This window comes from Halichoeres trimaculatus, unplaced genomic scaffold, assembly GCF_033239565.1.
Source record: "Halichoeres trimaculatus isolate MK-OKI-2021-1 unplaced genomic scaffold, fHalTri1.1 fHalTri1_scaffold_18, whole genome shotgun sequence".
In the NCBI taxonomy this organism is placed as follows: Eukaryota; Metazoa; Chordata; class Actinopteri; order Labriformes; family Labridae; genus Halichoeres; species Halichoeres trimaculatus.
The window spans coordinates 20,307,966-20,331,265 of NW_027437196.1; the positions used below are offsets into that span (position 1 = coordinate 20,307,966).

Genomic DNA, 23,300 nt, shown 5'->3' on the forward strand with positions numbered 1-23,300 from the left:
ACAAAGAGGATCCACAGGTTTGAGGATGATGAGGATGAGAACAGCATCTTCAGCTGATGAAGCTTTGAGATGAAAGTAATGAGCTGTGAGAGCAGAGCGGCTGATCTGTGAACAGTTATCTCTTCACACGCTGTTTTTATATCAGACCACCGACTGTTTAGGGCTCTGCTAGCATTCAGCTGCAAGGAGGAGAGAGAATTAAGCGCTGTGCAGACAGACAGACGTGCAGAAAGACAGATGCAGAGAGAAACAAAGACAGGCAGACAGGCAGAGAAGAGACCAACTGTTGCTTCTGCAGCTCAAAGAGTAACCTCCATCTCTCAGAGACTTTGAATAAAGTCACAAAGTCCAAACATTTCAAACAGGAAACTCTCAGAGGTGCATAGTTTCATCCAGCAGATTCTTAAGTTTCAGTTCACAGAGAAAATGAGGATTTGAAGAGGCTGGTCTGACTCTGAGGTTTAAGAGGAAAGATGCTTTTAAAAGGCGACAGCAGCAGTTTCATGACTTTCAGAGTGATTATTACTGCTGAAAGGAGACGCTCTGTTTATCAGTGTCGCAAGGTCCTCAATAACTGTCACTGAAAGCTGGAGCAGTAATCTCTGAGATCTGCTGTGCACAAGAGAGTCTGAGGAAATAACCTTCAGGTCTTTAGCAACTCAAGTTCCTGCATCGAGTCAAAAAAAAGTGTACAAAATTCTGTAAATCTCTCCCAGCTTACACATTTTAAATGTACCCAACCTTTATTTTCTAAATGTTTTCTCTGTGTCAGACAATCAGTTTTTATTGGAAAGATGCCAAAAAACAAGAAAAAATATCTCAAGATGCTTTACACGAGAAGGGGATGAGTTCCTGTTAGAACATTAAGGACTTCTTCCACAGTCACACCACAGTCTGCTGTTTCAGCGTTTTCTGCTCTGTAAAAATTTCTCTCTCTAGATTTCACCAAAAAGTGTTAATCAAAGTACAAAAAAAAGCATACAGTCCTGTGTCGTCATCAGGTCCTTTGTAGGATTCAGTTTTTTCAGGGTGTACGGTATTTCAAAACTGCTCAAAACTGGTCAAGCTATGACACCATTAAGCCCAAACAGTTACACACGCCTTTTCTCTGCATGTGTAACATTTGCTGTTTAAAGGGTCTCATTTTCAGAAAAAAGAAAGGCATCAACCTCTTTACCTGCAAAATAGACAGATGTATTACACAGACGCTGCATTGTGATGATGAGTGGTGTAAAGATTGTTTCAGACACATGATGTACAACATCTCTTCACAGTTTAACCTTTTATCTGATTCATCATAACTCTTTAAAGTCAGAGATGACCAGTTCCCCTGGATTAGTTTCTCTCCCACATTAGATAGAGTTGATATCAGAAGCTCCGCCCTTTTTTTAATCTGATTGACTGTTGAGGTAGAACTGACACTGGTGTGAATATTATCACCTAAGTGGGCTGAGAGCAACACAGCTTACTCGTCTTATTTCATATGATGGTCCATCGCAGGAGTTTTTCCTGTTGATTAAACTGAGTTTGAGTTTTGATTTCAGTTCAACACAGCAGATCACGAGCAAAGGAAAGGAACAGAGCATGAGCTGAAGGAACAGTCATAGAGTTCAGCTGTTTTTCACTAAGATTCAAAGAGAACAGGACATTTTAATAAGAGAAAGTAAGAGCGATGCTGCAGGCAAATTCAACACCCCACACACACTCATACACACACGTCTCCATCATGTCCCAGGGGTCTGTGCACACCTGTGCCTGTCTACTTGTAATTCAGTGTCTTTTACTTCAAAGGAGAGCTCCAGTAAAGTGTTCCTGTGTCAGCGGACGACGGTTTGTCTGCGAAAAGAAATTTCTCTGTGACATTAGCATGAAAAACCTGAGTGTGTGAAACAAACAGAGCAGTTAGTACGAGCTCAGAGTTAAACATGCAAAGGAACAGAGAGACTGAATGATAAAAACAGCTAATAACCTAATTCCTCTGCTGGACAAAATAAAGGTCAATAAAAAAATCAGATAATTTTCCTTTGTTGCAAAGTCAGGAGATCATGAATTATAATTACTAAGTAAAAATTAAAATATTAGATAACTTCAGTGTTTGATTTTCTTCTTTAGATCCAACATCCGTCCTGAGAACGCTAACAACAACTTCCACGAGTTTCGGATGCACACGTTTGAGAGGATCACCTCCTGTAACTCCTGCCACATGCTGCTGAGGTGAGAGCACACACACATACACACACACTTCTCACAGGGCTGTGGTCACACACAAAGGCCTCCCTCTCCTGCTCTCTGCTCGTCTTCTTCTCTTCGTCTTCGTCACACTGAGCCCTTTTTTGAATCCTCTGAATGGTTTCTGCACCCAGAGGAACAGCCTCATGGTCTCTCTCAGTGCGAGAACAACTCAGGGGTTTCACCTTCTGACGACTCAAAGAGAAATGTCTGTCACACTCCAGCACTCCTTCAAGGCGATGGATGGGCGAGAGGAGGGGTCAGCTCTGTGAATATACTCAGCCCAGCGTCCTCTGAGGAGAGGATGTGAGAGAAAACCAGGAATAATGTTAAAGCAAACTCAAACTGGGTCTGAAGGGCTGTGTTTCAGTAGTGCAATCTGCACATGAGATTATTCTAAAACACCACAAAGAAATCACAAAAGATGACTTAGTTTGACTGGGCTTCTGAGAAAATTTGTTGCACTGTTCTGCATTTTATGTCTGGTGTAATCAAACATATTCTGTGTTTAACCAGTTTAAAATGAAACACTCAGAAGACTCATTGTAGCATTAAAACATCACCGACTTGGTTGAGACATTAATAACAAAACACAACACATCAAATGATTCAAAACCTCTTCAGAAGTTTTCTTTTTAAGCTCTAATTTGAAAGAGAAACATTTCCTTTCATGTGATTTCATAAAAAGTGTGGAGGTTGCATAAGAGCAACGCTCTGCAGCTCACACCCTCAAGTTTAAGAACAAGCAGTATTAAGAGCGAACCTGCAGATTATCTGCACGCAGGTTTATTCAGACAGATTAAACAGATGGTTAACAGCATTTATGATTTATAAAGTATAATCTGGTTTTAATCGAGGCTCCTGAGAGAGCATGTGAAGAAAAGAGGCCTTAACCTGCTGCGTTTACACCCGATTCATTTACTACAGAGATTCAGTCGTCTCTTCACTGTTTTACAAGAGGAGATAAAACCAACAGACTCACATTCTACTTCTACTCGTATGATAATGATGTAAAAAGTGCTTACAGGTAGGGATGGGAATCAAAACACGGTTCCTTTTGAGAATCAATAAGAAATGTTTCAATCCATTGATATCCCTTATCAATTCTTTACATTGTGCCGGAGCCACTGGGCCTTATGTTGACTTGTCTGCTGCAGCTATCTTAGCTTAGCAGTTAGATAACGTTTCCCAAGAAAACTCTGATTCAGGATTTTCAGCTTGAAGTTTTACTGAAGAACTGACTTCATAAAGAAATGTACATTACTCTCTCTCAGGAGATTCATATTCAGTACATTTGAAATGGTATAAATCACCTTATTTACCAAAATAACAAAACAGCGCAAGTTTGATGCTAACGTATAAGAGAAACTGCATTGATATGCTAGCATTTAGCATGCATCAGTATAAATTCAGCTTCAGAATAGAGTTTTAACTTTCATCACAGAAACATATCACATCAACTCTTTGTAAAAAAATACTTAGAATTTCAAATGTCAAAAGCTAACAGGAAATTGAAAGGCTCATGGCTGACTTCATAACTACAGAAAGCTTCCAAACAACTTAAACCATTGCTATGACCACTTTGAGACACTAGATGGCCTACTTAATTTATTAATATATTAAGACACAGTACATCAACGTCACATTGTGTGCAATTTTTACCTTTTTCTGTATAACTATGTATTTATCATCTGCATTATTCACAATATCATCTGCATTATTCACAATACAATTGATTTAACTTCAAGCCTTGTTGAGATGTAATATTTTTGAAAAATCTACATATTGACTTTTGCTGGTTTTAAGGTTTTTTTTAATTTATTTATTGATTTATTTTAATCGCAGCCTTTGTGATTTGAAAAGTGCATTCTATTACATTGCGATGTCTGTTTCAATTGGATTAATTATTCAGCCCTAATCGAGAGATGACCGTATTTGGATGAGAGGATAGGCCAGGAATTAGGTTTTAGCCATCACTGGCAAAGCTGAATCAGACAGTTAAATATATGCACTGGGTTTTCATTCAAGAAATATGCTCTCAGCAAAATGAGCTCAGCTAAACCCTGTATTTTTTTTATTTCAGTATGGTAACTCATCAGGCCCCTCATCCTGGTCTGTGTGACCCTTAATGGGTGGATAATTGACTAATTGAACATGTTTACTGAGGGTATAAATCAGCTGAATAGGAGACAAATTTTTCTCATCAGCTAATAATTGTATAGAGTCAGAAGAGTCGCCCCCTGCTGGAGAGGAGAGAAAACTGGTCCTTTAATATGTCAGAGGACACTTGTGCACATAATCATTGTTCCTGCTTTTTATCCTACCCCTGAAGCTTCACAGTTACACTTTGCACAGATGTGTGTGTGTGTGTGTGTGTTTATACATGTGTGTTTTTGTAGTATAACAGTATAATAATGTAAACCAGTTCAGCTGATCATCTAACCTGTGTGTGTGTCTGTCTGCAGGGGAATCTTTAACCAGGGCTATCTGTGCTCCAAGTGTGGTTTAGGAGCTCATAAAGAATGTCTGGGCCGCTTTGGATCCTGTGGAAAAACAGGTACTGGGAACACACACACACACACACACACACACACACACACACACACACACACACACACACACACACACACACACACACACACACAGCCTATTGTTTAAACATCATGATGACGCATTATGCTGCATGAAATCTGTTGTAAATAATTTGTGTTTCAGAGCAGTTGTTGCACCGTGGCTCTCTGAGAAAAAGCAAAAACTTTCCCGGTTCCCGCTCACTGAGCTGGTCCACGTATCTGATCAGTTTGTTCAGATTGTGGTTCAGAGCCTCCCCCGCTCCTCGGGGTCTCTCTGACACTTCAGAGCAGCTGAAAGGGGATGTCACTGTGTGTCAGCGCTCCGATCCCCCACAGCCTCATCGTACTTTTACTGAGGAGTTTGAGAAACTCTTTCCTCTGACTCTGTTGTGCGTCTGTCACTCAGCTCCCTGAGCAGGAGGCTGACAGCTCAGGGAGGGGAGGGGGGCGACTTCAGACAGTGTAGGAGACTGGTTTAACATGTCCTCTGCATGTGTGAGGAAACTTTATTTTTTTGTTTGTTTGAGGATTTTTGCAGACCTGAAGGAGCATGTTTGTTTTCACAGCGTCATAGCTCTGCACAAACCTGCATACACTGTACTGTAACACTGTGTGTGTGTGTTTCTGTGTGTTTCTGCAGCCCATGGCAAGCTGCCAGCTCTGGTTGGACTGGGCATCTGTCACGGTGCTTTCAGGTCGCAGAGGCAATAACGCCACTGCCAGCCCCACCTGGGCTCAGAGTGTACCTGAGCAGATTTAGGTGACACCAGCAGCAGGAGAGCTGCTGAAGATGTCTGTCTGAGGTCCCAGGAACATAACTCCACTCAGGTTTCTGCCTCATCTGGTGCAGGACTGTGAACCAGGCTGTGGCACAAACACTCGAGGAATAAAAACCTCAAAATAACAAATCTCATCTTTAAAGTCAAACCTAGGTCTCGTCTTCATGTTCTGAGGTGATTCAGAAACCTGTCCGCAGGTTTCATCAGCCTGCAGCCCTTTTACAGGCTGTAAAGGCTGCATACTTTCTAATCCCTCACTCATCAACACTAGATGTATGGCCCTGGCATAAAAAACTACAGAATTGCCCTTTCTTGGTTTCTTTTAATTTTGTTGCACATTTATTTGTTGGCCCTCAGAAATCTGAACAGATTTTAGTCAACAAAGCAGCATGACTGCACAAAAAGCAGTGTCTCTGTGTGTGTATGTGTGTGTATGTGTGTGTTTGTGTTTGTGAATTTGTGTGTTAGAGATAAGCCATTGTTTACCTGCATTTGTCTCTGTTATCAGCTCCCTCTCCACATGTTTGTGTAACAGGTCAGAGTTCAGTGGAGAACGACAGGTGTGTTCACAGAACTGTGTGTGTGTGTGTTTGTGTGTGTGTGTGTGTGTTTGTGCTGGTATGCTATGAAGGTTTATGCAACGCTTCTCCAGGAGTGTGTGAAGGTGTGTTTGTAGGGGGTGTAACCCATCCCTCAGGGAGCCAATGAAAGAAACTGTTGGAGCAAAAACCTCAGGTCTGCCTCCCCCCTCCTCCCTCCTCTCTCCTCCCTCGTTACCTCCTCTCCTGGCTGTCAGGTAGCTTCACGCAGCAAAACAAAGCTGAGCGCGGTCAGACACGAGCGTCCGCCTTCTCACTAATGAGGGACTGTTGTGCTGTTCCAACGAGTGTGTGCAAGTGTTTGTGTGCACCCACTAACCCATCATTCACCATGCCTGTTCTCAAACTTCTTTCAGATCCGGGCTCCGTCAGAACTCAGGTGAGCTACTATGTGTTTGTGTGTGTGTGTGTGTGTGTGTGTTCTGCGTGTGTGTGTGTCTGCAGCACTTTGAAGGCTGCTCTCTCCTGCAGCTATTTGCCAAAGAGACTCAGGTTGACTTAAGTTTCTGCAGCCCACCTGACGGGAGACACAGGGATGTTTTTGCAGATTTACCCTCAGTTGTCTCTGCTGTTTGTGAAACTTCTGTTTGCTTTACGGCTGCAACTCTCAAAAGTTTCCACGGGCTGGAAATTAGACTGGGCTTACAACTGTTTACAGAGCCAGTGTTGGACTAAAACTGCAGAAACTGATCCTGTAGCTCACCTGCAAAATCAACAAAGGGAGAAGGAAATGACAGCTGCTCCTTTATTTCTGCTGTCAGATTCTGTTTAATGAGACAGTCTGTGAGCAAAACAAAGAAACAAATTCTGAACTTTTTTAAACTGCAGAAACTTTTCAACCTGTTGGTTTAATGCAGTGCAGAGTGAATATGCACTGTTTGTGTTTGTTTAAAGCTGCATCATCATGAGCTTGCTTTTTGATTCGGCAAAAGAATAGTTTGCAAATTGAGAAAAGTCTTGTTTTTTCACTGCTTTAAGATTTTCAGTTTGCTTTTATAACAAAGAAGAAAATATCACAGAGCATTCAAATGATATGTGACATAAACACAAATTTCTTCTTGGTTTACTTTTGCATGAGTAGGGCACAATTTATTACCTGTTCAGGTGTCCATCAAACTCTCATTACCTGTTTCTCTGCAGCTTGAAATGTTCTTGCAGCAGTGGGACACACAGTCGTGTTCCCGCGCTCTGTCTCTACATGTGATCTTTTTAACATGTCGTTTCCTCAAAGTGTCTGCACAGAAGACACTGTTGAGGCCCAGCCTGTGTGCAGCTTCTGGAGGTTTAGTCAAAGTGTTGCTCTGTGTGTTTGGATATTTTCATCAGATAGTGCAGCTTATAATGGTGATGATGGTGATGTAGCCAGTTTAAAGAAGGAAAAGAGAATTTATGCCTGTGGTTTGTTTGTGCATGACATAGAAACAGTTGTCATGTCTAGCTGTGTGTGTGTTTGTGTACATTCATACGTCTTTCTTACTGTTTTTAACTTTCTTTGTTTTTCTTACTTCCAGAGCAAAGATCGAGACACGGGTGAGAAACTTCTCCTCCTCCTCCTCTTTCTGCTCTCTGGTCAGAGTTTCCTCCCTCTGGTGCAGTCTGTCTGCAAGAATCAGCTGTTGAAACTCAAACTTAAAAACAGTCTGTCCATCATACTCACGCTGCAACTCTTGTATTCGTCACTCTAATGATGACTAAATGAACCCCCTCCTTCACTTCATAATCTTAAGTTTGCTGAAACAACAACATTATAAAGGTGATTTTTAGAAAGTCAAAATAAGAGCTTTGTCGGGCACATCCTCATGAGAAAACCACTCTTACAGTGTTTGCTTGTTGCATGGAGGTGGATCCATGATGCATTCCAGGAAATCAGGAAATCTGGTTGTCTTTATTGACTCAGCAATCAGCAGATTTGTGTCTCAGTTTAAATGTTTGATCTAAAACTGATTCTTAAAAATAAATCCTCCTCTCATCACCAACCATGGGATGTCATTTCACCAGATTGTGTTCCTCCTGCTTTTGCTCTCCAGACTCTTTTTCAAGCAATTATCAAAGCCTGCTGACACCTGATTGGTCTATATCACTCAGACTACAAAACACTTTACAAAGTTTTAACCCCTTAGCTAAAAATTTTACAGTAAATAGAGACAGACACTTAGTTTATCAGATATTTAGTTTCAGCGTATTCTTTGGTTGTACTGTTAAATCCTTCTTGTGTTGATTCTGTACAGACTTTTTCATTCAGATTAATTTTGGTCTTTATTTCCTGTTGGCTGCAGCACACTCTGACTTGTACGTTATATAAAATTGCCCTGCCAGGAAAATCTTCTTCTTCCTCCTCTGAGTGTGTTTGTGAGGGCTGACCGTAGGTTTGTGGGAACTGCTGCTGGCAGTGTTGTGGTTTCTCCTCCTTGAACCAGAGTTCACCTTCTCAGAGTGATCTGTGCCGCTGAGACTGAATCTACATTTTTATAAAAGCTTCATGTAAACAGTTTAGTTTGGATTCAAAGCAGACCATAACACAGAATGCTACAGGGTCTGTACAGTGATTGTAGTCTTTGTGTTTCTGCCTCCATCCTCTGTCCTCCAACACAATATGAGAACATACATTATCCTTTAGTAGTGTGTGTGCCTACACTACAGGCCGGGCCTTTAATCTCTCGTAAACCTGCCTTCAGCTTACATTTTTCCACCTCCCGTCCATTATGCTGTAGAAAATCATTTCTGACTGAGGACGCATTAAAATCAATAGGCGTTTGATTGCCCCAGCCCTCGGCGTTTCATAATACTGCACGCTGCTCTCTTTGTCTGTTTTCAAAGGTGCACTGACGCTCCGCTCGTCCTTGTGAGGATAGGAATGCAATTCATGCCCCCGAGACTCGATTCTCCATGGCCCCGTGTCTTTAGAAGTCGTACTGAGGCGGGCTGGCACATGTCGGGCTGCTGTGCTCAGACGCAGATAGAGATGTATTAGCTTCAATCCTGTGTTGTTGACTTCTCTGTTATTTGCCTAAAGCTTTACCGCCTCTCTTCTCGCTCTCTCTGGAGTTTCTCTCTCATGTTGTTGTACACAATGCAGAGACGGATACGCACATTTCATGTTATTGTGCAGAGAGTGTGAGATATGAGCTCTGGGTTTGTTTGGGATGGGAGGGGGATTAATAACAGACGCATTATGTTTCAATTTCTCAGATATCTGCGTCAACAATGGGATCAAAGTCCTACAGAATCACAGACGGCTGAGAGGGGCCGATCCAGCAAACAACTTCAGCCTGGTCTTAATGTGTCAGAGCAAACACTCTCTAACATGTGATTTATTACCTGTGCAGAGGTGTGTCACAGCCCTCTCTGCACAAGTTTCTAATCTTATTTGGTAACACTTTAGAATAGGGAACACATATTCACTATTAATTAGGTGCTTACTTATATGCATACAAGTAGCATACTAGCCCTTCATTTGTATTAATTATCTCCTTACTCTGCATAGCCTTATTCTACCTCTAGGGTATGAACTGAGAGTTTTTATTACATTAACTCCTAATTATCAATTAGAATTAATAAATAACAATTACTGTTGTGTCTGTGTTGTTATTATTGTTATTATCATTGTCATTACTACTACAATCCTGAATTTCCCTTTGGGATAAATAAAGTATTTTTCATTTCATTTCATTTCTTACGGTATTGCCCCTTTACAAGGCCTTTATAACCTACACCATTATTTACACAATTTTTCGGAAAAACAACAATGCATTTTTCAGGGTCAATAACTGATAATTAGGAGTTAATAAAATGAAAAGTCTTAATTTATACAGTAATAGAGGTAGAATAAGGCTATGTAGAGTAAGGTGTTAATAAGTGCTCAATTAATACAAATAAAGGGCTAGTATGCTACTTGTATGCAAAAAGTAAACACCTGAAAATGTGTTCCCTATTCTATCTGTTACCAAAACAGATGCACAAAATCCAGTAGTCACATGACTGTTCATGTTTAAGGAGGCATGTGCACGCCAGTTGAAACAGGCCTCGGTTCTCTTAGAGGACACTACACTACATCCCTCCAATAATCTTCCTTTCTGCACGTGCATGCAGTCAAAGCAATAAAGATTCAGGATTTAACTTCAGAACTGAAGCATGAAATATACAAGACCCTGCAGACAAACCAGCACTGAGTGAACATCTGATTGTCTGGAGTCAGGATCAGCTGATCACCTGTTGCAGCACTGAACACACTCCTGACTATCTCTGACCCCACAGACTGATAACCTTCCAGCAAACACTGCTCTGCTGTTATCTGTGGATTTATAGGGGAACAAATTATCAGCAGAGCAGCACACAGGTGACGTGAGGTGTGCTTAAGTGTGTTTACCTGCTCTGATTACAGTTTAAATGGCTGCAAGAATGCAAAAGAGCTTTGACACAGAAAAACAGCAAGTTTAGACTTATTCTAAGGAAAATGAGCATGGAGTATCAATCGTGCAACAAGGTGCATTCAGAATCTGAGATCTGATGTGTGCAAAAACAAAAAATAACTAAACAATGGATTGCATATTACAAAGAAGGAAATAAAGCAATGAATAAACTATCAGCACCATCTCTGACTTTGATATTTCTGTGATGATCCTGCAGGATGGGGTGCAGGTTATATGGGGCAAAAGCATGGTATCATTTCTCTTTTTCTCCTCTCCTCGCTGAATAAATGTTGGTGTAGCGTGAAAAGTAATTTTCAGCGATGTTAACAGAAACTTAAAAATGCTAAATACCTGCTCTTTGCTCGCTCACAGCTCAGAGCAGAGTTTGATTTTTCTTTACTGAAATCTTTCTGCAGACATTACACACGTCTTGACTCTGTCCCCTCTCCCTCCCTCCTGCAGGTCTGCCAAAGATGCTGGTGATCAGGAACTACTTTGGAGCACCGAGCCCGACATCTGGTCCGGCTCTTAGCATTCAGACTGGAGACATCATCGAGTTAATCTGTGCGGACCTGCACAGCCCCTGGTGGCAGGTCAGAGGTCACATCATGTACATGTTATATTTCACAGGCCTAATGCACCAAATATCACAACATATCACTGGTCTTTAACAATCTAAGACCAGCATGAGGAAGAATTTAACCTCTTATACTGATGATGATAAACTTGACTGCATTTCAGTCACAAATATAATGAACCCAACAACAGATCTGACAACAGTTCATACAGTAGCACAAAGTCCAGTTAGCCCTTCGTTAGCCCTGTGTCCCAGCTGAAGCTCTTCAGTCAACAAACACTACGTCTCCGTCACCTCTGCAGCAGCAGATTGAAATCATCTCTGCTCCATGACGAATAAAATCGATCTCTGTAATTTCATTTCACCCAGCAGCAGCAGTGTGTCTGTTTACTGTGTCGGTGTTTTCAGCTGCAATCGTGATCACAGCCTCAGCGAGGACGCAGCGCACTGCCACACTGGAGGACAGGTTCAAACACACCTGAGGATGCAGGGAACTGAAATACAGTGGACATTTAGAAGGCTGCAACAGAAATACTCTTTTAATACCTGATTGTTTTCTTTAATCTGTCCACATACAGTGACTAAAACATGAAAACAAACAAAATCCTACAAATACAGTCAGAGAGTCTAAAGCTGCTGCATGTTGTGGGTGAACATGTTTATTACACAGGACAGGCGTAACAGCAAGCTCATACATTACAAACAAAGAAGACAAACCTAAACCTCAGTGCAGGGATGATCTCAGTGGGCCACAAATGCAAACACATAATTGTGCATAGAAATAGTAATGCAGATCTGCAACTTGTGTTTGTAAACATATATAGTTATTGATGGCCGAAGAGTCAAAATGTCTTTTCCCTATGAGCTAAAAATACACTTCATTATTTACATCAGAGGTGGGCTGCTCCATTGGCTGTTAAGAATTAGTACAATTTTGTTTTGCAAGAAAAAAAGAAAGGAGAATTAAGAACCATTGTACTTAAGTAGTACATCAAGCTCGGATTCTCATATAATGTCATATTTTGAGTTGAAAGCAGGAGATACTAATGTGGACTCAGAGTATGATGTGGGACAAGATCCTTTCCTTACCCTGACACACTGTTTTTATTTTAGAGGCTGAAACAGAACACTCTCCTGCATTAATGATTTGATATCAGGGTAAATGTGTTGTAAGTGAGAGCTCTTACGATGCACAGAAGTGATTTAATTTTTACAGTAGCAATAATGAATTTATCTGCATCACTTTGAAAACATATTTGACGTATTGATGTAAACTGAGTCAGAGTTGATGAGTCAGGGCTCTGAGCTGAAAGAGTTGTCACCACAGAGGGGGAATAAGAAAGTCTTCCTCTCTTCCTCTTCCTGCCAGCCATTACTCCAACAATAGTTAACCAGGCCGTTAACACACTCTGCTCTGTGTTCCTGATAATTGTTCCTGAATTATGGAGACACAGCGAGCCGGACGTACCTAACGCAATTATCTCTGTGTGCTTTCAGGGCAGAATCCTGTCCACCAAGGAGGTCGGCTTCTTCCCCAGTGACTCTGTGAAGCCGTGTCCGTGTGTAAGCAGCCTCTCTTCTTACGTTACCCACTCAGACGGGAGTGTGTGTAGTATGTGTGTGTGTGTGTGTGTCAGAGCAGAGATGTGAGGACTATAAACACTCTGTTCCCATAATAAGGAAGTTTTACTGACATGAAGGGGTTTTCTGCAGTAATAATAATAATAAGATTGATAAACTATGTCTTATAGTGAACAAAGACTGTTGTGGGCAGACTAACCTGCACAAAGTTCAGATGGTTTGCTGATGTATATTCTCTCTACTTAGAGCTTATTGTCTCTTTTTAGGTTTGTTGTGTCTGATTAAAAAAATCAGTGCGTCCAGATGTTTCGTGCTCCAGATAACCTGCTGTTACAGTCTCTGTCGTAAAGATAAGAGGAGCATTAAGCTGTTACAGTGAGCTTTTACAGTCAGAGAGAAGACGGTTTTATTGAGGGCAGGACGTCAGGACTGTGGAGTTGGCACCAGCTTTAGGATTATATTGTGTTGTTGTGTTCAGACTGTTTGAATTAAAACTTCGTGGCAATAACAAAAACACGTTTGCTCTCTGCCCCAGGTCCCCAAACCTGTCGACTACTCCACACAACCCTGGTACGTTCAGCAAACAAAGTCTGAGTTCATCACAAAGAGGATCAAATCAGTCATTTTAAACAGTTATCTGTAAGTCTCCACTTCATGGCTCTGTCCTCATGTCACAGGTTTGCAGGACCGATGGAGAGACTCCAGGCTGAGGCCGAGCTCATCAACAGGGTCAACAGCACTTACCTGGTTCGCCATCGCAGCAGAGAGTTCACAGAGTACGCCATCAGTATAAAGTGAGTCTGACGTCTCATTCTAGTCATTACAGAGGAAGATATGTTTCATACAGACCAGGTCTGCATGGTCAGGATTAAAGGTTCAGGTTTATTCTTACTGCTGCCATAGGAGCTGTGTTTGGATCATGCCTGAGTTGATTGTCATGTTGCCATGTTCTACTTCGATGTTCACCTTCCAGTCTTTATTTAAAAAACAATGAAACTGAGTTTGACTTTTTATGGTTGATGGATGGTGCTGTTCTTTTCCAGTTATAGCTGCTTCACTTGAGAATCTGACTTGTTGTGTTGTACTTCTCCTGAATGAGCTCTTAGCAGTATGCTGAGGTTCATTTACTCTTTAACAGTCCACAATAAATCAGGTGCAGGTTGAATTTTTCTAAGGATTTTTTCTGTCATCTTACAAAAAACCTGAAAAATCTTGAATTTAGACTTTTAACAAATCAGCGTCCTGATGTCGTTCTGCCAACATCCTTGCAGCCTGTCTGATTTAGAGAACATCACTCAGATTTTTCTGGCTCCATGTTTCTGTGTTCAGTCAAATTTCTGCTGACTTGAGTTCCACTTGTTGGGGACAGTGAAACCAGTTAGATTTAGTCTCTTTCTCTACATCTCTGCTGGATTCATTAGTGTCTCAGAGCTAACCACATCATTGACTCCATGAACAGAAACTGACGAAGCCTTTTATAGTTGGCTGTGCAGGATGTTGTTTCGGTCCTCTGAGGCTCAGTCTGTGGTTGACCACAGAGATGTCTGTTAAACGGAGCAAACTGATCACACAGAGACTCTCCTAAAGAGCATGAAACAGTCCTTAGCACAGTTAAACCTCAGAGCCTGCTCGGATGGACTCTTGAGTTTATCTTTGGCATCATGAAGACGTTAAATTACTGCGAGGACAGAGTCACAGAGCATGTTTCAAACAGACACGACTGACGTCTGCAGACACAGAGCTGTGAGTCTTCAAACAGAGGAAACTCTTTGTTATTCTTCTTTTAAACTTTGTTTAGACTCTCTGATCAGACGGCTTCATGTACTTCCTGTGTTCAGGTCCTGATCACTCCTGTGCACAGATGCTCTGAACTGAACGGAGAGCGACCGTCAGACCACTCAAGGTTGTTTAAAAGTCCTCTTAAAAGAGAGGAGCAGACGGAGGAGACCGTGTGCTGGAACAGTGATTAAAAGTATTACTCATAAGTAAAAATATCCTCTCCCTCCGGGACGCAGAGGATTTTCAAGACTGTGTTTAAAGAGCGTGGAGTGCAGAGTCTGTAAAAACTGTAATGTTGTGAAGAAGGCTTGCTGCAGAGTGCGCTGAGGATTTCTTGGGGTTTCGTTATTAGAAAGTAGATCATTTTAAATTCAGAATTTTAGGGTATTGTTGTAATGTCTCAAAAAAGTGAAATGTGCAGATTTATTCCACTTTATGACACAGAAACATTAAATACACCGCTGCATCTGGAAAGCATTTAGCTAGTTCAGCATAAAGACTGTTCAGCATAATGTCAAAAAAAAAATAGTCTGATGTTTTTGAACTGAGCTCTTGCTTCTCTGAAAACAGATTTACCATCAGATAGAAGCATTGTGTTGATGGTCTTTTTTCTTGAATGTGAATTAAAATTGTGCCGTCTCCCAGAGTTGGAGTCAATAACTGCATCCTAAAACAAGTTACACTGAAACCTGGTAGTGTCCCATTCACCTTTCCTCACCTGATGTTTGATGTTTCCTCTCATATTAAGTGAATAGGAGATACTTTGGATCTGTCTCTGGCTGTTGTGATTCAGATTTCTGCAGACTTAGCTCAGCCTCCATCAGTTTTCTGCTCATGTCACCACAAGTTTATGTGAGTGTGAGTGTGTGTGCACAAGGGGCACACACTGGCTCCTGACCACCCATCATTCACGTGTTACAGACCTCTGGGACCTCGCGCATTAGAGCCAGGTTGGCGCTCTGCACAGAGGCCAGGGGGCCGAGCACCGATCGATGGCGGTGATCAGAGAGGGAAATTACACTCATAACTTATTCAATGGCCCACAGGTACAACAACGACGTGAAGCACATAAAGATCCTGACCAAGGAGGGCTGCTTCCACATCGCAGAGAACAAGAAGTTCAGGAGCATATTAGTGAGTCTCTTTCTCTTTCAAATTCCTCCCCTGCAACTCATAAATAAATCAGAGTGTGAGCCTAATGAAGTGTCAAAACCTGAATTTTATTTTGGCAGTGTGCACAAAAATAGCCATGATTAGAGACGTGTTTATACTGGCCCCAGGGCCTCAGCGTTGTAGATACATGTGCAAAGGTTCAGGAGCTTTATTTATATCAGGACTCCACGATGCAGATTTCACATAAGGTAAGGAGTTCCTCTAAGGACACACTTAAACACTGTTTAAACACTGTTTCTGAAGGAGAACACGTTTTTTACAGAGTCTGAAAACCTGATTAAAGTCCTGCCTGTGTTTCTCAGCTTTCACATCACATTATATTAGCCTACATGGAGTTATGTTTGAGTGGCAGCAGGTTAAAAGGAACCATTAATGTGTTAAAGTTGTCAGGCTGACTGTGTGTGAGCTGAATGATGTGTGAATGCTCAGATGTGTTGAGCTGACGCAGCAGCTGAAAACAGGCCATGAAAGGCTCATTCACAGGCTGACGTGACATGAAGTAAACACATGTAAAGCCTGTTTAAACCTGTTGTTTTCCTCATTATTTGTCTGTGTGTGTGTGTGTGTGTGTGTGTGTGTGTGTGTGTGTGTGTGTGTGTGTGTGTGTGTGTGTGTGTGTGTGTGTGTGTGTGTGTGTGTGTGTGTGTGTGTGTGTGTGTGTGTTGTCTAGGAGCTGATCGAGTACTACAAACATCACTCTCTCAGGGAAGGTTTCCGGAGTCTTGACACCACGTTGCAGTTTCCTTACAGAGAGCCGGAGAACGCCGCCATGCAGCGACTCAACCGCTCAGGAAGCAACAGTGAGTACAGACACACTAAACAGGACAAAACCTGTATGATGCAGTAGTGGGTAAAGCAGTGATGTAAAAGACATGGAGGCAGAAGTGACGGTGTTAAGATGAGAGGATAGAGCTGAAGGTGAGATGAATTTGAACCATCTAACCGGCCGTGTTTCTGTAACTCTCAGTTTTACTGACAATGTAAGCTCTTTGTGACCACTTAAGCAAGAATTTTGATGCTCCGTATTTATCCTTTGAATCTAAACAAACAAACATTGCGTAAACATTTAGAGGGAACATTTTAGCAATGCAACAACACTCTCATGGTTGTGAACTGTTCTACCTTTCTGAAGCTGTAGCTTTTATAGAGATTAAAGTCAGTTTTTAGATGACTGAGGTTCAAAGAGTTGTTTTGTGTTTTCTTAAGGCTTTATTCAGTCCCTCTGGTGCCTCTGTAGTATCTTTGAATGATTTACAGCTGTGAAAATTCCTGTTTTTCTCACTCTGACTTAGAAAACCTTTATTTCCTTTTCTGCCTGAAACACTTTTTTTTAGCGACTGCCTCTTTAAGGCTCCCTGCTCCTCAAACCCCCTTCCCTCTGATTGGCCAACCCTTTGGAGAACTCAGGGGCAGACCTTGGTGTTTGAGGCCCCCAGCGACCATGAACCAGTTGAGAGATCCCTATGTGATGACATTTTTAGATTGTGGGAAACTACTCAAATAGAAACTGGAATAAATCCCAAAACCACAGGGTTGTTGACAATAGACATAATGACAATCTAAATATGAGTTTTCCTGGAGAAGTTCTCTCTTAATAAACATCAGCCTGCCCCAGAGACCAGAGTGAAATCTCCAAACAACGAAAAAAAAAGATCTTTAATCCAAGACATCCTTGAATAAGCTTCTGTTGATCATTATACCTGCATTTTTCTACGGTGTGGACAATCAGACATTCAGTTTGTGTGATCTGACGTTCCCTTTTTTCACTCTTTATAGTTTGACGTGCTGTTGTTTCTGTTTCTGCCGGTTTCTCCCTCCTCTGTTTTCTCACCATCACCCCTCTCTATCTCTAAATGACGGGTGTTTGTCGTTGAAAACTGTCCCGTCTGCTCGGACAGTAATTGTTTTTGACTCAGCTGTCAGATGCTGGTTTGCAGAAGGACTCAGCGTGTTATTAGATCTGATCACATTCTTTACAGACGTTTACCCAACACAGAAGAACAGTCAGAGTCTCATCAACAGTGAAGATGTTAGAGGAAATAACATCATCAATCATTAGTCTGTTAAAACCTGCAATGTGATGTTTTTACTGACTTTTATCTCATAATTATTTATCCAGAGTATCTGACTCTTTACAGTCTGTTCGCAGCAGCTCAGAGAAGTTGTCAGCCCACATGTTCCAGTGTGTTCCTGCCTGGCTGTAAATGTGAGCTCTGTGGTTGTTGTTAACTGTGGGAGAATAAACTTTTACTTCATCACGTCCAGATAAAGCATCAGAGCTGCTTTGTTCTCTGTCCTTCTGTCATTAGTCCAAACACACTGAGGTGGTACAGGTGCTGTTTATCCTCTGAATGAAGCAGGTGTGAGGTGTGTAACTTGGAACTTATTACAGAGAGGGTTCTAAGGTTTGAAGTGACGCGGCAGATCAGACATCAGAGCAGACAGGAGTGAACACAGACATGTCTGATCAAAGGTTCAGGCAGTCTGTTTATAAAGTTTATCCTTAGATCATTAACTAACATCAGTGTTACCCTATTTTTAGTCAGCTTTGCTGATGATTTTGGGTTACAGCAGAAACATTTAAACAGTTTTAAACACTCCATTGTTTCCCTGAAACCCTGGATAATGACAGTGTGGATGAAGTTTACCAGAGGCCAAACACAAGCAAATTTAAAACACCTTCACAGGAAAGAGGCAGAGGGGTGAACAATGAGGCAAAATTCAAAGTGGGAATCAGGCTGGAGACCATCTTAACCTGCTAAGTAACTTAGCAAAGCTAACCTGATTGGGACCAGGTAATAACCAAAGTTTGAGTTCTGACGTGCTGAATAGAGCCGTCCTTTCAGTGTTTGTTACCTGATGAGTCTTTTTTTAAATATGTTCAGCTAAAATGATCGGCCTTTGGAAACATCTGAAATTGTATATTGTGAATCAGAAATATTTATCGATTCCCTTGGGGAATTGCCTTTTTGTTTACAGCTACCCATAGACTGTAAAAAAATTGGACATCCGCTTGCTTGGCTTGATGTAAGGTCTCCACAAAAACTGCTCCCCCTGGTGGCTGGCTGCAGTATAGGTTAAAAAATCCAGCTTTCCAGCCATTCCAGATGGGCTGTGGTCAAGCTTTAAAAAATTAATACTCCTCGTAGAAATGTTCCTCACGTCCAATTGTGGTGATTTGTAGATATCATTCGGCTGTCTTGTATTCAAGTCCTCTTTTCTCTGAAAAGTTTTGTTTTCATTAGTTATAAGAGGTTAAAAACAAGGCTTTACGTAACATTTAACAATGATTGACAGCTGCAGTTCTTGTGATTTTTTTCCGAGGATTGTAAAATATGTCAGGAAGTAGAGTCAAGAAGTGATTAGACTCTCGAAAGAAAAAAAATATATATTATTTTTGTCACCTAGCTCCGCTTAGATTCTCCCAGAATCCCTCATCGTCTCTACTGCACAGACTCTGGCTGCAATTGCTGCCAATGGCTGCGCCTGTGATGGGGCTATTTTGGCTTCAAAACCATACAATGATAAATGGCGGAGCCACACTGTCCACTCAGTCCATGTAGCTACCCCAATTCAAAAGACGTGTTGGCCTTTAGGAAAAATACAAAATAAAAGCTTGAGTGTCAGTGTAAGAAAAGACAAGTTCACCTAAAATATCTGAGAAACCAGGAGACTAAAACAACTGTAAATCAATGAGCCCCAATTTAAGATTTGTTAAGATTTATAAAATCATTCAAGGATCCTTTTCTGGTTATGTATAAAAACATTTAGATTTGAAGTAGAAGTAGAGGTAATGTTATCAATCTAGTTTAAAGTAATGAAGATATCTAGAATAAGAAACTTTTCTTTACACTGAACCATCTTGAAAAGCTGAAGAACGTGGCCTTGACAGCTCAAGTCTGATTTCGGCATCTCTTTATGGTTTATTACATTTGATAACATATATATCATGAGGGAAATATTCCACCTTAAACCACGTTTCTTCAGTGAGTTTTAGAAACAGCTCCACACAGTCAGAGTTTTAGTTTTACTTCTCAGAAGCATTTTCAGCAGAGCTGCCAAAAGAAAGAATCAGACTAAACGATCACCATCAGCAGCTTAATAAAAACATATAACAGCTTAAATCATATCAGCCTCAGAGGCTGGATGAGATTCCTCCAGTTTTCACACCATGCAGAGGAAACAAAGACAGTCTGGTCCTGCTGACGGAGACGTTAAAGTGAGAAAAAGTGAACAGATTGTTTGGAGCTGTTGTTTAAACTCTGCCTCAGATGCTGAGCTGAGACAGAGTTTGTTTCGGTGAGGTCTCTGTCTGCTCGTCCTCACGGTGCGCACACTTCATTTTCTCTTTCTTTAAATCTCTGTTTTGATTTCCATCTTCTGCAGCTCTGCTGGAGGACTGCTAATTAATGTTTACGCTTTGTTTTATGTTCCACCGAGCTCTTTGCAGAAGAGAAACTACAGAGTTAACTCAGACTGAAACTAATGTGTCCATGGAACAAACTGTGAGACTGATTGGATCCAAATTCATCCTGTCTCTCTCCTCTGAAATGATTCAGTGTAGCGTGTTTGATGCATTTGTGTGTAGCAAAGTGTGTGTAGCTCAGATTGTGTATTCTGCTGCAGTCTGCACAAATCAGGTTGAACAGAAATGAGTCGTGTAAATGCAGCAGGTGTTTCTGTGTCTGTCTGAAGAGGAGGGTGATCCCTCTTCATATCTGCTGTACTTCCACCATCAGAGGTTTCTGTGCCGTCTCTCAGTCAGCTGATTAGTATTCATGTTAAACTTTGGCGCTTCTTACTGCATATCAACGAGTGGAGCGTTTACCTGCCTGTAGGAGCGTTTGGAGCCTTGCATTTCTCATAAAGAGCAGGCATTAATCTGTCATCATGTGAGCTCAGACAGGAGGGTTAGAAAGTTTGGATTCAGGGGATGCTCAGAGTCACAGCAATGATGAACAACATGCGTGATAACAACACGCTTCATAGTTTAGGTAATATGGAAATAAATATTATTCTTCAGAGAAAAGCCCCTGAATGTGATTAACATTAAATACCGTCAGTGAGCTTATTCTACATTCACAGAACACTTTCTGTGTTTTTGTGAGGGCTCCTAACCTCATCACATCTCACAGATTATCGTAATATGCTGGAACAGAGGATTGCGTCCAGTGAAGCCAGAGTCACCTGCCCGAAAGAGCATCAGTGTGGCTCTGTTAAGTATCTCTGGTGTGCAGATATGTTGTCGCCAAAATTCACAAGTTTTCATCTATGAAATCCCAGCTGGTGCCTAATTTGAGATTTCCTGTGTTTTTACCAGAAATATTCTTCCTAAATTAGGGATGGGCTTCGAGTGGCACCCAGTGAAACTCATTTTTGGACCTAATCAATGATTGGCATTGAGTCTTTTTCCAGCCCTGCTGCTCAGAAAACCTTTAACAGTGTCCACAGTTTCTCCTGACTGAACTCCTGCCACGCTGGCTTTAGCGATGGCCAGAAATAACCTACTGGACCCTGATTTATCACTGAAGACTGAAGCACTGAGACTTTAGGGTCAGAGGTTCTGTTCCTCTACGTGAGGTGCTAATTCTGCCAAAGATGGTTTTTAGGATTGAGATCAATGCTGGAAGCTTCTTTCACATTCAGAGGAAATACTGGAAGACAGACAGAAATACAGTCAGGCTCTGTCGGGAGGTTCTCTGCACACTACATAAAAGTACACAAATGTGAAGTGTGGGCAAACACGTTTCAGTAATAAATACAATTGATTTACATTTAAAGAGGCTGTGAGGAGTTTGAAAGTGACCTTGAAAAAGTCTCCCTTCAAGATGTATGCCTGATCGTAATCCACACTTTAAAGTGAGATTATTAGTGTCTGTATTGCTGGTTACAGGTTATTTTAAATTGCTCTTAGCTTCCAGCTCGGGTCGTCCAGGACTGGATTGATCTACAGCATGCCTAGGTCTCTATGACAACACCACACTGGCTGACAAAGTTCAGTAGTGAGAAGAGATAAAACACAGAAATCTGTGATTTTCTCTGCTAAAAACTATTCCTGTGGTTAATTTTGTAGTGATGATGGACACAGGAGTCTAACTGTCAGACAGAAAAATGACAGAAGAGCAGAAAAGAGCTAAACGGTAGAATGATACAGCCTGAGCTAAAGGCTAATGAGCCTTTTAGCTCAGACTGTATCACTCCATAACACAGGGGCCAAGCTGTGATAATGTCCATTCCAACCCACAGTCAGCAGTTATTCTGCAGTGGTCTGTTCAAACTTGAGAGTCTATCAGTAAAATGAAGAGTGAGGTTATGTTAGCTCTGCTTGGTAGATGACTGGCAGGATATAGCTAACCAGGATTTACTGATGTTACACACATTACACACATGTCGTAGAGCACAGGACTGCCAGCTGCACTAAATATAAACAGCTACTAAACTACTTACAAACTAACAGTGTTTACTTGTTGTCACGTTAGCCTACAGATACACCGGTGCACCAGGCTGCTCATGTCGCTAACATATAGCCGGCTGCTGAAATGTCTGCTTGTTGTCACGTTTCAAACCATAGCGCAATGTAACTGAACTGATAAATACCTTACCTCGGGGCGTTGTATCCAGTAAAAAGTTGTCTTTAACAAAGAATATTTGTTTCGATCCGATCCTCATTTAATTTCAAAATAAACACACACCTCACTAAAAGTAAATTCACAACAGTGTGCGGAGACTCCGGGCCACAAGGTGGTAAGGGAGTGCACTTAAAATAGATCCTCTTCATAGCATCTTCAAGATACAAGATTTATAATAATAGAATCATGTTAGAGGGGATGTTTCTGTCTATTTGAAGAAAGTCTTCCAGTTGGTCTGTGTCTACAGTTATGTTTGTATCACAGCTTCATGAATGTCTTTATGTTAATCCCCTCACTTTGCTGTAACTGTGGGTTCACTTCATGTTCCTCCATATTAAACTAACAACATGTCCTCTTCCATTAAAGATACAGACAAACAGAATGTCCGTTTTAAGCCTCAAACTCTCTGAACCAAAGTTTTAACCCAGAGGGAAACCTTAACCTCTTTGTTTGAGTTCATCACTTTTGTTTTTTATTTATAGATACAAAAAATGAGTGTCATTTGCCCTAACTTCGTCTTACAATGACATGATGTCATCAGACACCTGAAACATAATGAAAAGCTTTGTTAAAGGTACCAGTTCCCATCCTGATCTAAGTTTTGATTTCTATCTCTATTTGTACACTGGAAAAAAATGAAATCTTATCAAGTGATTTTGTCTTATTTTCAGTAGAAAATGCCTGTTTTGGACTTAATAGAAGCCACATTCATCTGACTAGTACAGAAACATGTCTTGTGACAAGTTTTTAAAATACAAAAATGAGGTCTGAATGTCTTGTAACAGCAAAAAAATCAACAAATAGAACAAGAGAAAAGTTACTTCTATTAAGACATTAGTCTAGTTTTAAGCAATTTTTTCTTGTTCTATTGGCAGATGAGTTTACTTGTTACAAGTAATTCAGAACTCAGTTTTGTTTCTAAATAACTTCAAACAAGATATTTTTCTGGACTGATCAGTTGAATGTGGCTCA

At 41.1% G+C, this 23,300-nt stretch overlaps 1 protein-coding gene across 2 annotated transcripts in view; it reads left to right on the top strand.

The window, feature by feature from the left end:
• Positions 1-23,300, top strand: part of vav3 (vav guanine nucleotide exchange factor 3) — a 149,456-nt gene that overhangs the window by 117,134 nt on the left and 9,022 nt on the right. For both annotated transcript variants that reach the window (XM_074693155.1, XM_074693156.1), the window contains exons 16-25: positions 2,113-2,214; positions 4,695-4,786; positions 6,537-6,559; positions 7,692-7,710; positions 11,052-11,182; positions 12,664-12,729; positions 13,283-13,317; positions 13,425-13,541; positions 15,573-15,660; positions 16,370-16,499. In XM_074693155.1, the coding sequence (XP_074549256.1) occupies positions 2,113-2,214; positions 4,695-4,786; positions 6,537-6,559; positions 7,692-7,710; positions 11,052-11,182; positions 12,664-12,729; positions 13,283-13,317; positions 13,425-13,541; positions 15,573-15,660; positions 16,370-16,499 (803 nt within the window). The remainder of the gene's footprint in view (positions 1-2,112; positions 2,215-4,694; positions 4,787-6,536; positions 6,560-7,691; positions 7,711-11,051; positions 11,183-12,663; positions 12,730-13,282; positions 13,318-13,424; positions 13,542-15,572; positions 15,661-16,369; positions 16,500-23,300) is intronic.